This window comes from Schistocerca nitens, chromosome 2 (genome assembly GCF_023898315.1).
Source record: "Schistocerca nitens isolate TAMUIC-IGC-003100 chromosome 2, iqSchNite1.1, whole genome shotgun sequence".
Classification (NCBI taxonomy): Eukaryota; Metazoa; Arthropoda; class Insecta; order Orthoptera; family Acrididae; genus Schistocerca; species Schistocerca nitens.
This window is the reverse complement of record NC_064615.1, coordinates 313,150,897-313,169,640: the sequence shown is the minus strand read 5'-3', so window position 1 is coordinate 313,169,640 and position 18,744 is coordinate 313,150,897. Positions and strand designations below refer to the sequence as shown.

The 18,744-nt window shown below is 42.1% G+C and overlaps 1 protein-coding gene across 1 annotated transcript in view; it reads left to right on the top strand.

The window, feature by feature from the left end:
* LOC126236082 (probable chitinase 10) overlaps nucleotides 1–15,720 on the top strand; it is a 390,810-nt gene extending 375,090 nt beyond the window's left edge. Inside the window, exons 15-16 of the mRNA XM_049945145.1 lie at nucleotides 6,664–6,865; nucleotides 13,168–15,720. Coding sequence (XP_049801102.1) covers nucleotides 6,664–6,865; nucleotides 13,168–13,388 — 423 coding nt within the window. The 3' untranslated portion in view covers nucleotides 13,389–15,720. The remainder of the gene's footprint in view (nucleotides 1–6,663; nucleotides 6,866–13,167) is intronic.
* The last annotated feature ends 3,024 nt before the right edge of the window (nucleotides 15,721–18,744 follow it).

Sequence of the window (18,744 nt, the reverse complement as noted above, 5' to 3'; positions counted from 1 at the left end):
CTCCATTGTGTACTGGTTACTGCAGAGGAACAGTTCGGAGACAATGATTGTATCAATATGACAATGCTCGCTGTCAAAAAGCATCATACGTCAGGCAATGGGTTGTGGAAAATAATATTCCTGAAACAGACTGGCCTGCCTAATCTTAATCCACACTTCACTTCACTTCAGATTTAGCATCCAACCTCACAGTTTCGTTTCTTGAGGAAGAATGGACTGCTGTTCCACCACAGACAGACAGTTCATTGAAAGTATTTCTAGCACATTTCAAGCCGCCATAACGGCGAGGTGTGGAAACATCCCGTATTAATATCCGGTAATAGGTGTACGGATACATTTGATCAACTTGCGTATGAGAAAGCAATGGTTTGATGATGTTCATACTGGTATCTAGGAACCCAACGGCATGCTTATCAGAGCCCTTTCAGAATATGAACGGTTAGCGAGAGTAAATTCTTTCGTCGCAAGTCATTTTCGTGGGACAATGGCCTGGCAATGTGGACTGAGGCAAGTGTTGCTCATAGATTTATTAAAATGGACAGCAAAAATCACAATGGTCGTGTGCTCGTCTGCAAGCATGTTGGTGCCGTTCTTAGCGGTAAAAAAATAACTGATACAATCACGCAATAACGTGTTGAACAAAAGAATAACTAACAGGAAAACGTCATACCTTGGTACAAGTGGTGGGTTGACAGCTAATTAAAAACAGGGAAAGAGCCAACCACTGTGAGGTGATGGTGTTGTTTAACAGTTCTGTGGATGGATGTTAAAACTGCTTAAATATCCAGGATCTCGGTTTAACAATACATATTAAAAGAGAAATGGATACACAATAAAATGGTTGGTAATCAATATTTCTGGCGGCACTAGATGAGACATAAAAAAAGTGTACCAGTTCTGGAAACTCCGTACGTGTCATAACCATTTCATGCAACAACGTCATTCATGGAACTACTCTTAAGAGCAAAATCACAATTGTCTATGATGTCCACAACCTCTGTTTGCAATCGACGACTGCTTATCGAAAGGAAAGACGAAAGTCATAAGATATCGTTAGCTGGGACAACTTTAAACTTTTCAGGTTGGCAGTGAATGAGTACAATGTAGGGAGACAGGCGTGTGCATGTGAGTATGTGCGTGTGTGTGTTTGTGTGTATGTTTCTCCTACAGCTTGAGAAAGGAATTCCATTCCGAAAGCTACCAAAGTAAAGCTCTGTACCTTTTGCGTACCTGTTGAAGACGCAGCGGTTCGGACTTTAAGTGAGTCGTCTCCTTTATTTCCTAAACAGTTCGTTAATCGGGTAGGAATTTCTTCTTCGGTATATCATCACCCCTTTCCACTCTCTGTATTGGTGTTGTGTCTTATATGTCTCTGCCGAGCATAGGTGATTGTGACGTGTGTGTGTGTGTGTGTGTGTGTGTGTGTGTGTGTATAGAGTGGTATCATGATTGCGTTGTACGATGTCGTGGGAAAGGACAGAGTAAAACCTGGTGCCGGCAAACAGCATACTCCTGTCGAATAGCACCAACGTTGACAACCGGTCTTAACGGCCCCATCCAACGCACGGCTCTCTGTTAACAGTGTCACATACTCTCTCCTCATGAGACACAGCGAACAAGTATGGGATTTTAACTAGGGCATTAGCACAATGTATTATATTAAGGAAACTTATGCCACCTTCCCTCGTCTGCTTTCTGGCTAACTGCTTGTGTCAACATTTCTTCCACCACCAGCTACCTCCGAGTCTAGAACCATTCCAATCAGTCTACGGAGGCGGTTTGTTTGTCAAAGAACTTGCAGACGCGCACTTGATGCATGGTGCGGTAACATGCAGGCTGTCCCACGAGAAATGATCAATATTCAGGGATATGACATGAACCATCATTCAATGCCAAAAAGTCAAGTACGTATACAAGTTCTTTAAAATGCGTAATTTAAGAGCTATGGGCACTTCTTCATCTTCCATACTGTGAAACAAATCTCTTCTACTGCAGACTCTTTGCTTTCCATATGTTGGGAGAAGGTATCATGGACCAAAACAAAAAAGAATCTCTAGTAGACATGGTTTAGAAGTGCATACCTTAAGAGCTATGAGTAGCTGTTCAGCTTCGCTATTGTGAAACACACATACTGAGCAAGTGCTCATAGCTCTGAAGGCATGCATTTTAGAACCCATAATTACTTGACTTTTTGATTTCGAATGATCGCTCCTGTCATATTCCTGAATATTGACCATTCCTCCTGGGACGTCCATTATAGCGCTCGGAAAGCACAACGAAAAGTTTCACCAATTGCAACATAATAACTGGAAGGAGTTTATCGTCACAGACAGAAACGTACAAGAAACTGCCTCGTTTATTCTACAGAATGATGACCGTGCTGATCGGTAAATAATATTCCTTGCAGTAGCATTTAATGAGATTATGTTGGATTGTGTGAGAGAGGATTCATTAGAAAACAACATGTCTGTGAAAAGCACAAATCGAAGAACGCCCTATGGTGAATCCTGATGGAGCAGCAACTATGCTTCCATCACAAACGTGTGTGCAACGAGTGAGGCCAAATGATTTTGAATCCAAGTTTCAGTTCTCTCTTTGGATTATGTTCTAATTGAGACTGAAGGTCATTACTTTCAGGAGTTGCTATGAGCTTCAGTTGTTGCTCTGTATGTGTTGTTATTTCAGTAAAAATCTACAAATTCATCTAAAACCATCAGTTTCGTTTCTCAAAGTGCTGAGTTTAGCATATACTGCTAGCCGTTTAACTTTGGGCCAAAACGCTTGGGATACCCCGTCTACCTCTATTATTAGTTACGTCCTTTCTACAATAATGAGTTCTAGAAATCAATGATAGGCGAACATGTATTACAGTCTAGTAAGTATTAAAACTAGGGAGAGACGTTCTTTACAAATGTAAAAACTTACGCAGTGAATAATTGGTTTTAACAAAAGACGGAAAGGCCCTGCTTACGATTAGGTCTCTTCCTGTATTTGGTAAATAAAAGGTGCCGGGCGCCTAATCAGTCCCGGAAACGAACCTGCACTCCTGCACTTATCTGGTACGGGTACTTCAAAAGCGCAAATGACGTCCAATTACACTGCATTTATCGTCAGTTAAGATCATAAAACTATGGCATGAGAACGTGATAAGAGCATACCTAACATTCACTTCCAAACAAGGTACTGTTCTGCTTAGTAACCCCTTTTTTAAAATTAGAAATATTATGGCTGCCCGTAGACTATTCCGTCTTGTGAATTTATACTGTTTTCTGTGATAGGAGATGTTGGCATGGTTGCTCGTGTCACATAAAAATCACGGCGTAAATATGTTCTGCCTTCCATACTTCGAGTTCCTTCGCTGTTATGCTTCCGCAGTAACTTAATTTACGCACGGCTCCTGTGTGCACACAGCAGTACAGCACGGTCACTCCCGCGGGACTCTTTCCCGCAAATCGAAAAAGCTGTTACCTCACTTCAGGCATTGTTGACTAGGTCGACAATGTCTTACATGAAATAGGCGGGAGTTATGGTCACCCATCCCTCTCTCTCGAAAGCACAACATTAAAAACCAAGATTAATTTAAGTATTCTTTCATACAGTATTCGCAGAGCTGAAAGGTATATAAGTAACAGTACTCGTCAGGAATATAACAAATACCTTCTGTAATTTTCTCACCGAACCACATAGTCAACGCATACATCGAACGAGAGTGGCGAAACTGCTGCCATGTAAGTAATGTTGCATTATAGTGATGGTATGACCTCGACACATAAAACCGATATCAGTGACACAGCAAAAACGTTTTGTCCTCAAATACATACAATTTCGGGTATAACCATCTCCGTTGACATGATGGAGAAGATAAAATCAAGCTATGAATAATGTTCAGTTAAGTGATGACAGTTCTTCCCACTACGTGAGTTAAACTTATGAGTATAATGCACTTTTGTTAATCACGCATTGGTGGAGTATCTTGAGTAAAATCATTTAAGCGAATACACTCATGAAGACTTGATTGCTGATATTTTCATATATAAAATTTTTGCTTTATGTGCACATTATTATCAGCACGCAAACTGTCTTCTGAAACGTCTTGTGCACAACTGCTGAGAACTGCTGTATTACGTTTCGACGTATTCACCAACTGATCGAAGGACAAACATAGCAATCACAAGGATATGAATGTGACAGGCAACCAGTGACATAAATCATGAAATATGTATTTAACTAACTAGCTATATTTTTGATAGAAAATCATTTGGAGAATGAAGGATGTCTGAAAAGGTATAAAAATGGATATTCATTACCAACTATAGTAATCTGCCCAAACACGTTTCCACTTAAAGAGAAAAACAGTGTTTTCTATAAAGCGTAGTTAGAAATTGCCTAAAAAAACATTACTGGCGGCAGCACTGACTGTCAGATTTGTGAGTTGAGAGTTACGTACAAGGTGAGCAGGCACTGGTTACGAACCTCGCTTAGGTGCACCAGAATCACTGCTCACTTCATATTTAATTTTTCTACACAGTTTAACACTGCGGGTAGCTTTTGGTTAGAGGTAATGTTAAGAATTAATTTACTGACGCTCGCTATTTACAATTATATGTACAACAAATTATTTTTCAGCCGTTTCAACAAAATGTATTTTATATTCAGTGCAAGTTACTTAGCCTATTCGAGGCTGGTTACTTTACCAGCTAGTCTGTCGTTTATTTCAGGTGACGATGAACCGAATATGGTAGGACTTTTAACATTTATTGAAATGTCCAGCTTGCTGTCTGAATTGTTATGGGGAAGTTTTTTGTTGCTGTTGTTGTCAGGGTATTTGTTACCCTGATTACTTGTAAGTCAGCCGGCCAGTGTGGCCGTGCGGTTCTAGGCGCTTCAGTCTGGAACCGCGTGACCTCTACGGTCACAGGTTCGAATCCTGCCTCGGGCATGGATGTGTGTGATGTCCTTAGGTTAGTTAGGTTTAAATAGTTCTAAGTTCTAGGGGACTGATGACGACAGATGTTAAGTCCCATAGTGCTCAGAGACATTTGAACTATTTTTTTTTCTTTTTTTTTACTTGTAGGTCATCAGTCAACCACAATGTCCTGAGCCATTTTCTAAGCATTATTCTGTAGTTTAATTAGTATTTTAATACTAGATTTTTAACATTGGGGAAGTTGGCAGTTTTAAACTGGGCTTGACTGGGTAGGTGAACGTGAAATGAGTTGCTGCAGTGTGTACAACACAAGTGGCGTTCGGCTGAAACAGGTCGTTTCAGTCCTGACAGCATAGCCCACTGTGTAGGTTAGATTGAAAAGGAATAATGTGGGCGTGATGTGTAGTCTTCGGGTATGATACCCAATAAATTATGCTAAAAGAAAGACCTGTAACGTAGCCTAATGCTTACGTAATTAGTATGGTTTCAGAAAACATCGTTCTTGTGCAACGCATCTAGCTCTTTATTCGCACGAAGTAATGGCCGCTATCGACAGGGGATCTCAAGTTGATTCCGTATTTCTAGATTTCCGGAAAGCTTTTGACACCGTTCCTCACAAGCGACTTCTAATCAAGCTGCGGGCCTATGGGGTATCGTCTCAGTTGTGCAACTGGATTCGTGATTTACTGTCAGGAAGGTCGCAGTTCGTAGTAATAGACGGCAAATCATCGAGTAAAACTGAAGTGATATTAGGTGTTCCCCAGGGAAGCGTCCTGGGACCTCTGCTGTTCCTGATCTATATAAATGACCTGGGTGACAATCTGAGCAGTTCTCTTAGGTTGTTCGCAGATAATGCTGTAATTTACCGTCTAGTAAGGTTATCCGAAGATCAGTATCAGTTTCAAAGCGATTTAGAAAAGATTGCTGTATGGTGTGGCAGGTGGCAGTTGACGCTAAATAACGAAACAAGTGAGGTGATCCACATGAGTTCCAAAAGAAATCCGTTGGAATTCAATTACTCGATAAATAGTACAATTCTCAAGGCTGTCAATTCAACTAAGTACCTGGGTGTTAAAATTACGAACAACTTCAGTTGGAAAGACCACATAGATAATACTGTGGGGAAGGCGAGCCAAAGGTTGCGTTTCATTGGCAGGACACTTAGAAGATACAACAAGTCCACTAAAGAGACAACTTACACTACACTCGTTCGTCCTCTGTTAGAGTATTGCTGCGCGGTGTGGGATCCTTACCAGGTGGGATTGACGGAGGACATCGAAAGGGTGCAGAAAAGGGCAGCTCCTTTTGTATTATCACGTAATAGGGAGAGAGTGTGGCAGATATGATACGCGAGTTGGGATGGAAGTCATTAAAGCATAGACGTTTTTCGTCGCGGCGAGATCTATTTACGAAATTTCAGTCACCAACTTTCTCTTCTGAATGCGAAAATATTTTGTTGAGCCCAACCTACATAGGAAGGAATGATCATCAAAATAAAATAAGAGAAATCAGAGCTCGAACAGAAAGGTTTAGGTGTTCGTTTTTCCCGCGCGCTGTTCGGGAGTGGAATGGTAGAGATTTAGTATGCTTGTGGTTCGATGAACCCTCTGCCAAGCACTTAAATGTGAATTGCAGAGTAATCATGTAGATTTAGATGAGGATGTAGATGTAGATATTTAAATGGTCGGTGTCGGCGTTCGGTCGGTGACCGCGTGTGTTGTTTGTGTGCTGTCCAGATGGGCTGGCTGAAGGAGCTGGGCTTCGGCGGCATCATGGTGTGGTCGGTGGACATGGACGACTTCCGCGGGCAGTGCGGCGCCGGCAAGTACCCGCTGCTGACGTCGATGCGCCAGGAGCTGCGCGACTACCGCGTCCAGCTCGAGTACGACGGACCCTACGAGAGCCGCGGGCCGCTGGGCGCCTACACCACCAAGGACCGTGAGTACTCCCCACTTGCTGTCCAGCGCTGGCCACTCCCGCTAGGAATTCATTATTTATAGTGCAAGGGTGCTGCGGAGGCTTCTGTAGACTGGCAGTATCGAATATAAGTAAAAGTTATCTTCCTTTTCTGCAGCGTACCTGTCTTACGACAAGTGTCACCTGGACGCTCTCCACCCCCCACAGTTCTGTGTCTCCTCCTTTATGCTCCTAGCTTATCCTATTTTTAATGTCATCCAATGTTTCAAGTCCTCTTCCTCCCTTTCTTGCACTCTTTCACTCGGTGAATGTTTTTCGCAGTCAGTACCTTCGTGTCTCTTCCTTTATGCACCTAACTTCCTCTATTTTTAATTTCATCCAATGTTTCAAGTCCTCTACCTCGCTTCTTTGAAATCTTACATTCGATGACCCTTTGTTGCTCCCAATATCTTCGTGACAAATATCCCACTCAAGATATTTTCGTTACCCTTTCGATTTTCGCTAGTTGAATTCCTTCTGTTAATCTTAGAACGACTTCATTTTTCATTTCGTTAGGTCCGTTCACTTCTAGAATTTTTCTCCACAAATTTCAACACTACACAGTTTCTTTTCACTGTCCACGATTCACTGCCATATAATACTGAAACAGTTCCGCCCGGCTAGCCGCGCGATCTAGCGCGCTGCTTCCCGAACGGGAAGGCGTGCATGTCCCCAGCACGAATCCGCCCGGCGGATTTGTGTCGAGGTCCGGTGTGCCGGCCAGCCTGTGGGTGGTTTTTAAGGCGGTTTTCCATCTACCTCGGCGAATGCGGGCTGGTTCCCCTTATTACACCTCAGTTACACTGTGTCAGCGACTGATGCACAAACACCACTTCCACATATGCGTACACCATAATTATTCTACCACCAATACATTAGGGGTTACACTCGTCTGGTATGAGACGTTCCCGGGGAGGGGGGTTCCACTGGGTGCCGAACCGCGTAATAAGCCTTGGTTCGGTGTGGGACGACGGTGGGGTGGTTGGACTGCTGTGGCCTGTTGTGGGGTTGTGAACCACTGAGGGCTACGGCGGGACGAAGCCTCTCCGTTATTTCTAGGTCCCTGGTTTAAGACATACATACATACATACATACATACATACATACATACTGAAATAGGCAGAACACTTTTCGAACCTTTCTTAAATCAACCGTAAGTTTTAATTTTCAACAAAGCTGCCACATTTTCAAAATTCTATTATTTACAGATATTCTTCATATTTATTCCACTGAGTTTTCATTTGCTGTAACGAAATTTCTGTATAACCTAAAATATTTTACTTCTTCCAGCGGGTTTCCTGTTGATTGTATTTTGACAGAACTGTCATTTGTTGCTGATTCTCATCATTGGTCTTTCGTACATCTATTGTCACTCCAATCTCTTTTCACACTTTTTAACCGTTGTCTGTATCATATGCTGTGGTTTTTCCTCTGACTCAACCAACACTACTTGGCCATCTGCGTGCCTAATTGTCTACATCATTTCTTATCCTATTATTATGCCCAATGCAAATTCTAATGCTTGTCTATGAGTTTCGAAGCATAAACAATGAAAAGCGTTAATATCAAACAACACCGAAGTCTAACACGTCTTCCAACACCCATCTCATCTGTTTCACCGAAACTTACTACCAATTTCTATCTTGTGTACAGCAATGAATTTCTGTACACCCTCCCAATTACAACACATTCTTACATCTCTGAATACTGTTCTTACCGTGTATCGTGCCAGAAGGTGTTAACATGAATGATTCATTGAAGACCTTCTGCTGTGCAGCTTGTAGCTCTTAGGAAACTTTAGAAATAAATACATTGTAAAAGTCTCAAAGATTTTATGAAACTTCTTGATCAACTCGACGACCAATGGTGCGTCTTCTTATACCTGTTCTCTTAGGCATTAAAGCGCCGACCATGTAGGCGGTAACCCAAAAAAGGAAATGAAAATTAGTACTCAATGTTCCACTGACGACGGAACCTTATATCTATGTCCGCTGTAATTCTCGGGTTAGAAACCATTAGTATTCTCTTGTTCTTATTGATCTTGAGCGCAATCCTGGTACTACTGTGTCAGGAGCTTAGGTCACTCGTACAGCAATAGTCCCGCTCAGCATTTCCGTTGGTCTCAGTTCCTCAGACAACGCTTCAGGTACTCAGTAAGATAATTCCGCAACCTTCATAACTTATAGAATTAATGCACCAGACAGGGGCGACTAAGCGATTATAACACTGCACACATTTTCGGCAATGCAGTTTTATGTAGTTTTATGTCCTGAAGTGATTTTCGTAAATCATTTAAGACTAATTCCATTATGGTTGCTTTGTTACGGGCACGGCTGAATTCCTTCCTTACCCCTCCGCAGTCCGAGCTTGTTCATCCCTATAATGACTTTGTCATCGATGGGACGCGAAGGTACTCAGACACACACGCAGGGTTTGTTGGAACTGAAAAGGCGACGTATTTACAGCCTTTTAGGTGCAGCAGGCGTGGCTATGGAATTCAGTGGTAAACAGACCATAGTGAGTGCAGTGGGTGTAACGGTAGAAATCACCTCACACCAAAAGTATGAGCGATAGGAAGCCCTGGCTGCGATGGGATCTGTTTACAAGAGGTGGCAGACAAGCGGCAGACACCTTGCATGTTTCCAAACATTAGAAACTATTGTTGGCGCATAACTGCGAGTGTGAACAAAACTGCATCACAAATTGGCAGACACCTTGCATGTTTCCAAACATTAGAAACTATTGCTGGCGCATAAATGCGAGTGTGAACAAAACTGCATCACAAATTATATACACTTATGAGCCAAACCAATGTGATCACAGCCCACCGCGATACTGAATGCCTTCTAATGGCGCTGTAGGCACATGACGCGGTAAGAAGAGTATATAGAGAAGAAGCGAATGGTGAATCGTTCTAGCGGTCCATTGGTCACAAATGGAGAAATCGACTGACAAAAGCCTGGTCGTCATGGTCCGGGACCAGTTGACTGTTCGCGTGCTTCTGTCTTGATCATGTATCGAAAGTGGTCGAAGAAGGTAAGAAGGTGCTGCATATCCACACATCATCACACAACGTGGAGGTCGGTGAGTACCCGTCTCGGTAAAGCGTGATAGGGGGCGATCCGTGGCAGATATGATGACAGAGTGCAGTGCTGGTGCAGGTACAAGCGTGTCAGAGCACAACTTGTTGATTCTAGTCAACAGTGGGGTACACAAAATTACTTGTCCTGATTGTGATAAGTTTAATATTGCTCAGTCAGGCAGAGGTATAGCATCTAGCCCGGCTGAACATGAACGCAGCTGGAGGTTGCAGGATTACGGCTCCACATTTGCTGAGTGAGGGCCGCATCTACGAGCTACAGTTCCATATCCTTAACTTAGCAAACAAAGGCTAAAAACTCAACCTGTCGCAAGCCCTGGAAATCGATGAACGTCTGGTCCACAGTCCTGATTTAATATTAAATAACCAAACGCAACTTAACACCTCCCCCCTTACAAACTTCACTCAGACCTCACAGTTTTCCATTACTTCACACACTGTTTGTTCCTGTCTATTCCTCCATTTTCATGCGTTTATTTATTTTTATTTTATTGTGAATGCCTATATACTCCACACATTCTGTTATTACAGCTTTTCAGTTCTATCTTTTACTCTGTTTCTGTATCAGTTTCCATATGTCATAGCTTTCTATTTTATTTTTTATTAGACTAGTCAAATACTAGTTTATTTTATTGGGATTGTTAATTTAATGTTAATTATTTTATAGACACTGTTTTCTTGCGTTTAATGTTAATGTTTCTCCTGGTCTGCTCCTTTTATATTTATTTGTTGTTCGACTTTTACTTTTTTAACTGCATTACAACTGCACTGTCAAAATGAGGTTTACTGTATATTTGTCTCTAACCCTAGATGAGTAATACTTTTGCCAATGTTGCTTGCAAATACTGTATCTTCTTCGATGTCAATAGCGACTGATGGTGGCGTCGTAAGCTGAAAGCCGGTTAACTGACTAAATAAGCCCTATCGATCATACACGGCATTAGGCCTTTCGTTTGTTGTTATGTTATTCTACCAAGAAGCCACGGAAGAATCAGCTAACATAAAAATTGTGAATATATCTGACATTGTCAGAAAAAGAGAAAGCGATCGAAGCAGATAGTCAAATATAAAAATATACACTCCTGGAAATTGAAATAAGAACACCGTGAATTCATTGTCCCAGGAAGGGGAAACTTTATTGACATATTCCTGGGGTCAGATACATCACATGATCACACTGACAGAACCACAGGCACATAGACACAGGCAACAGAGCATGCACAATGTCGGCACTAGTACAGTGTATATCCACCTTTCGCAGCAATGCAGGCTGCTATTCTCCCATGGAGACGATCGTAGAGATGCTGGATGTAGTCCTGTGGAACGGCTTGCCATGCCATTTCCACCTGGCGCCTCAGTTGGACCAGCGTTCGTGCTGGACGTGCAGACCGCGTGAGACGACGCTTCATCCAGTCCCAAACATACTCAATGGGGGACAGATCCGGAGATCTTGCTGGCCAGGGTAGTTGACTTACACCTTCTAGAGCACGTTGGGTGGCACGGGATACATGCGGACGTGCATTGTCCTGTTGGAACAGCAAGTTCCCTTGCCGGTCTAGGAATGGTAGAACGATGGGTTCGATGACGGTTTGGATGTACCGTGCACTATTCAGTGTCCCCTCGACGATCACCAATGGTGTACGGCCAGTGTACGAGATCGCTCCCCACACCATGATGCCGGGTGTTGGCCCTGTGTGCCTCGGTCGTATGCAGTCCTGATTGTGGCGCTCACCTGCACGGCGCCAAACACGCATACGACCATCATTGGCACCAAGGCAGAAGCGACTCTCATCGCTGAAGACGACACGTCTCCATTCGTCCCTCCATTCACGCCTGTCGCGACACCACTGGAGGCGGGCTGCACGATGTTGGGGCGTGAGCGGAAGACGGCCTAACGGTGTGCGGGACCGTAGCCCAGCTTCATGGAGACGGTTGCGAATGGTCCTCGCCGATACCCCAGGAGCAACAGTGTCCCTAATTTGCTGGGAAGTGGCGGTGCGGTCCCCTACGGCACTGCGTAGGATCCTACGGTCTTGGCGTGCATCCGTGCGTCGCTGCGGTCCGGTCCCAGGTCGACGGGCACGTGCACCTTCCGCCGACCACTGGCGACAACATCGATGTACTGTGGAGACCTCACGCCCCACGTGTTGAGCAATTCGGCGGTACGTCCACCCGGCCTCCCGCATGCCCACTATACGCCCTCGCTCAAAGTCCGTCAACTGCACATACGGTTCACGTCCACGCTGTCGCGGCATGCTACCAGTGTTAAAGACTGCGATGGAGCTCCGTATGCCACGGCAAACTGGCTGACACTGACGGCGGCGTTGCACAAATGCTGCGCAGCTAGCGCCATTCGACGGCCAACACCGCGGTTCCTGGTGTGTCAGCTGTGCCGTGCGTGTGATCATTGCTTGTACAGCCCTCTCGCAGTGTCCGGAGCAAGTATGGTGGGTCTGACACACCGGTGTCAATGTGTTCTTTTTTCCATTTCCAGGAGTGTAGTTTCAATAAAGAATGTTTTTAAATTTTCAAGAATTTTGACTTCAAGTGCAGCTTACCTGGCAAATCTCTGTTTGTAGCCGCTGACTGTAGGCAATATAATTACACAGAATTTTCAATGTATAAAATGCTAATGACGCTGTAAAGGTTCTTGGTCCCAGTGGCTGTCACAGACAGGTGATCTGAAGATAATTAATCCACCGAAACTAATCATACCATTCTAAAAAAAAGAAAAAGTTAAGTGCAATTGACGCAATAGATAGATAATTCTTGAGAATTTTAAAAAATGTAGAAAGTTTTTAAAAATTTTTATTATTTTATATTTGATTATAATTTCAGACACACTCTCCATTGCATGTGGAGGCTCTTCCAAATCCTGTGCCATCTATGACGTAATTGCAGTATCATCGGCAAACCTCACTGATATTATTTCTGCTCCTTGTACTTTTATTTTCCCTTGCTATCCTTCACTGTTTGCTCATGGAAAAGACTGATAACACGGAAGATAGGCCACATGCCCGTCCCACTTCCTCCTCGAGTACTATCCTCCTTTCAAGTCCTGAAACTGTTGGAACTGCATTCTTCTTTGTGTACAAGTAGTGAAAATTTCGCTCTCCGTGTACCATCCCTGCCACCAACGCAAGCACCAGCAGAGTGAGCTGATCTCGTCCCGCTATGTTTCCAGCGACGTCCGTGTCCTGCGAGGAGGAGGACGGCCACATCTCGTATCACCCTGATAAGGCGGACTGCACGATGTACTACATGTGCGAGGGCGAGCGCAAGCACCACATGCCCTGCCCCAGCAACCTGGTCTTCAACCCCAACGAGAACGTGTGCGACTGGCCCGAGAACGTCGAGGGCTGCATGCACCACACCCAGGCGCCGCCCGCCGCGCGCAGGAGGTAGGCGTCGCCGTCGCCACAGCCGCCGACGCCGGGCGACGCCGGGGGCGGCGTCGGCCGCCGCAGCTGCAGCCGCCGGTGGGACGCGCAGCCCCGCACCCACGACTCACGACTCGCGACACGCCGACAGTTCCCGTTCACCCGTGAAGCCGACTGCTGACCACGTGTCCATCGGCTCTATCAGGGTCCGCTACACTAGCTCACTCCGCAGCGTAATCGACAAATCCGACTGCACAAACACCATCAGCGCCGGCCAACAACTCTAAGCTACGAATAAATGTTTTGCCAATAAGTGGTACACCTGTGATCACCAGTTCCGTAATGATCGCCCGAAAATTGTGCACCTGGGAGGGTCGTTTCTTCATCTGGTGTCCTGAGCACCCTTGTTGTAGCCTACAAAGACGTCGTATCTTCCTGCATTCCCTACTCGAGGGGTACATGCATCTATGATAAAACTGTTTGAAAATTCGCAAAAAGAAACAGTTTTGCAATATTTTGTGACGTAGCTTACCCAGAGTGAAGATCTTTGCCTTGGTAATTCTCGAGTGGAAAATTTCAGTATAATGGTGCTGTCTGAGAACCTCTGTCCATCCCGCTGATACCGGCACAGTAGTCATGTCCGGAAATTTGGCGGTAACACAGTCGGACTGCTAAAGCGAAGCACACACAACTGAAAACGGAAAGTTATATTTATTTACGGCGAATATTAATAACCCAAATTTTTGTGCACTCTTCAGTACAGCAGTCGGCATATACGTAGCTGCGCACAATACATAAAATCTTGAAATTGTTGCAGCTATCCCAGTTTCAAATTTTTTTGATGATTTACGGTTCTTTTCCGCTATTGAAAGACTGCGGCGTGCCGCCTCCTCACTAAAAGTCCTAGCAAGTTCCACCATTTGCTCCGAGGACTACCGAACATTTTATGTATAGCAGTACATCGCGTTATTCCTTTTAATACTAACCTCTCCACTTGCCAATCAGATTCGGAAAGTAACTCGCGCACCTAACAAAATTCCTTTTACTGTCTGTATAGAAAGACCGAAATTTCAACGTTTCTTGCCCTCAATTCTTATTTAAAATCTTCCCCCTTGAAGCTGTCGCCTGCGAGTATGCTCGAAGTGGAAACTAATAACAAAAACAAAAAACTGTGCTCTACTAATAACTTTATGCATTGCTGTCCATTTTCATCTTCTGTACAAATACTTCGTCTTCAACTGTATTCAAAAATAAAACTCTTTCTTTCGGGAAGACAAGTTTCTACTTAATTGTTTTATTTATGCAGCACTATTGCTGTTTAACGATTTCGATACGCTGACTTCTCCGGTACGTTAATTTCCCTTCATCGCGCCCTTGTATTCGGAACTAAATATCGGAAAATTCAGCGCAAATCAATGACATCTATGAAGGTCCACCCTTATCTTGGAGAAATCCGTACAAAACGCTGTAAACATGTCGACATTCACTGACAGACAATAAATAGTTGCGAAAAGCTCCAACTACATAATTTAAAACTTTTAAATTATTTCACGTTTAGTGTCAGTTTTTACATGCGAAGTTTATTTATAATTTGTAACTTCTGTTACAGCTTAGCTTAAATGTTAAACTAGTTTTCTTTAATTGTTATACTTTCTAAGGGTAAATGTGCTAGGTCTATAGAATGTTAGCTAAATTTCTGTCCATAATTATTATCTGCCATCTACTGCGTATGTAAGATAAAAATACATTTCGTGTATAAAATTATTTTTTTTCCTAGAAGAACTTTTTACTCATAAACTACGTTCTATCTACCTTCGAATTAAACTGAAACGTATACCGTAACGTAAACTGCTAGCGGTGTAGTGTGTTCACACATCACAGTACGCATGTTACTTATTAGCCGAAACACATTACGACAGAATATTTTTGCTGTTTCAGCGAAATTTAATAAAAAGAATCTTCTCTTTTTGCTTTAATAAAGACAACAGATTAGGGTGACCTTCAAAGAAATGTGCAAGGTAACTACAGGTTTGAATGAAAAAATACTCACTGGTATAAAGTTTCACACCACGATGTTTCAAGTGACACAACGCAAGGTGCAGTGAAATTGATGTGATTCTTTGGAAGAACAGTACAAAGCCTTAACGAGATGGCCGCATGTACAAACGTGCATAATTGTGGATTTTTGCAAATTGACTGCCTTTATCAGATTGAAGATCCAGTGTGAATGAACAAGTCTTAGAATTTCCGAAAAGCCGCTCACTGTGACTTTTTAGGAAATGCTTCTTGACTGTTACATAATTGAGATATACTTTTAAATACTCGTGTAAATATATAATAAAATGTATTTAAAATTACTTGTTTTGTCTTACGTTATACTACCCTTCTGTTACACATATCCATACTTGGTAATAGGTAACACCCCTTGAAGGCGAACTTCATTAACTCAAATTAATTTAAAGAGGAAGAAAACTTCCAGGGATTACGCAGGATAATATATCACTGTGCCGATGTTTGATAATTATTTGTGTACATGTTCATTTTCAAATTCTGAGTTACCAACAACGTTTTTGCTCCCGATTTCTAGACATGGTGTTCATCAGATCTGTTCAGAAGAAACTACACAGAATACAGAAGAGTAAATATATAAATTTTATTAAAACTTTAATGGATAAATTAATTATTATTGACCCTTCGTAAATAGGCAACAGCTAAACTCATTCAAAATAAAGACCTTATAGTAGAACAAAACATACAAAATGGTTACAGAGATCATGTGTAGTTTCAAGTCTCTAAGCGGAGGTCTTACTCATAAATTTATGCAAAGCCGTCAGCAACCTGAAGGCTGATTTATACAACATTGTACTTTACAGGTCCCTGTTGAAGTTCCTGCAACCTGTTAATTTAGACGCCAGCTGTCACTCGGTTGTGCCCCCTAGCCCAAATAGCAAAAGCGACAACAACATATTAATGAACAGATACTGATATTTATGTGGGGACAGACAGATTTAAGTATACAAAATACAGAGCAAAGTGGTATTTTTCACTTACTCATAGCATCTCCAACGGCAGACATCTCGGTAATTGTCAGGGGAAATCGCAGGACCTACCAGTCCGTGACTCTTTGGAGTTATACATAATAAATATATTTTTCAGTGTCATTCGCCGTTTTGATTTGAATTTAATTGTTAATACACATTTTGTGGAGACGCTCTCATCATTACGCTGTAAATCATATTTTTGCATTCCCTTGCGTCTGTCGCTCGTACGATACCATGCTGATAACAAACTGCCCTGAGAGGGAGACCACGTTAGACTTGCAGTATTCTTAGCTGTTACATGAAGGAAAGAAATTGGAAGAAATGTGATTTTACACGCCCTGATTACTTGTTAAAGGTAGAGCGGATCACTTGTGGCACATAGAGAATGTGTCCTCGAAACGGACTTCAACTTTAAACGCGTGAAAATAACGGACCGTACTGTAAATTCATTTCTTTTGCTCCAGCACACAGTCACGGACTTCGCAGTCTGTATACATACGAAATATAAGATCAAATTTGGAATTTTAGTCTGACACTTTCTTTACAGGTACAACGTGGCGTATTTCAACTTTCTTGTGCCACATATATGTACGTAATCGGAAAAACATACTTCTTCTTACCGCAGTGGCCACCTTATACACCGTCTTTATACATACAATTCAATGTGGTCCAGTGTTTCACGACAGATCGAGAATCCGCAGGTTCTGTTTCGCGTATGTTTAGCCACTGTGACACGGGAATTTAGATGCCCTGTCTATTATCTTCATACATGTCACACGTGCAATCTGTCCTCACGCTACGGATTTTTCTACTGTTTATGAAAGACAAAGATAATGCTACAAACAGTTGCAGCCTAATAACTTCTTTTTAAAATAAGTATTTGATCTCTGCTCTTGAAGATACATGCATTCCCTCTTAACAAGTCAATAACTTAACTTTCACTGCCAATGTTGTTTCCAAGTAAGTGGGACCTGTTTCTGCACAAACCAGGACTGTTGTTGAAAATCCATTTTAGTGTAGTAACATTTAGTTTCTTCAGTCGTCAGATTAGGTGTCAGATGACTATAAGTAAAACTGATTCCAGACAGCCACCGATCTTTGACGGTACTTTAAATATAGTGTACGTTTACAGCAGAATATTTCTGCAAATTAGAATAGCATTAATTGTTTAAGTAATAAAAATATCCCGAAATTATTGTTATATTCCGCTCAGTACTGTTTCAGCCTATGATTAGGTAGACTTGCCTGTACAAACTGCACATAGTCATATGTTAACAAATGTCAAAGTAGAATACACATCTGCACAATGTCTCCAAACCAAATTCTGTAGACCAGTTACCGGTACAATGAATAATTATCAGGCAGAATACCTGTTTTGGTGCAGTGGACCTAAACATATCACATGAATATGGCAGCTCAATTCTTTCACCTTGTTTTACAGTCTGTGTCAGTAGATGTGGGAGAACTGGAGATGAACTTCTCCAGAAAAAGCATTAACTATTTAGAGATTAGTTGTATATTGTACCTTTTTAATGAGTGCCATTAGATTTAAGAGACCTATATTAATTTGCAAGCAACTAGACAAATAAGCATAAAAAACTTCTGCTTAAACTTGTTTTTAATGTTTTACACTCTGGATAAACATAATGGATTCTTTGCATATGAGGGGAAAAAAGAAACTGGAAGCTGTACATGTATAGATATGATGGAGAGAAACAAAAATTTCTTAGGTACAAAAAATCCAGATTCTGTGTATTAAAAAAAGTATCGAGGGAAGACAGCTCTTAACACCACAAAACAGTGTACACAAAAACTAATTATACACCTAATTTGGCTTACTTGTTTTCATAATGTGTCTTTGGGAAAATGATTTTGGTGAAGGGAGATGGAGTACATCGAAAAAATTATTGGGATTTTAACACTCATTAGCTACACAATCTACTGGTGCGACTAAAATAAGACCAAGAAGAATCGCTCCAAAAGTGAGGGCTTCCATTTGTGATTGATGATGAAGTCATTACTTAAATTATCTGTTTTAAAAAGTTGCTTCTAACAGAAATGAATGAGTATTTAGTGAACAAACGATCATAAATGAGTCAATGATGGAGTTACAATTACAAGATCACTTCAAAAGTTTCATTGTACTCTAACATGTCTCAGATACTATATGAAATGTCAGAAATAAATTTCTGATATGATTTTTACTAGTAATGTACGACTTAGACTTTTATTTGATGAATTGAGTTACTGAACGAGATGTGGCTGTCATATCTTGTATTTCTGAACTAAAAAACATTGTTCTAAAGTAAGTATAATATATTTCTGACATCTTTCTAAGTG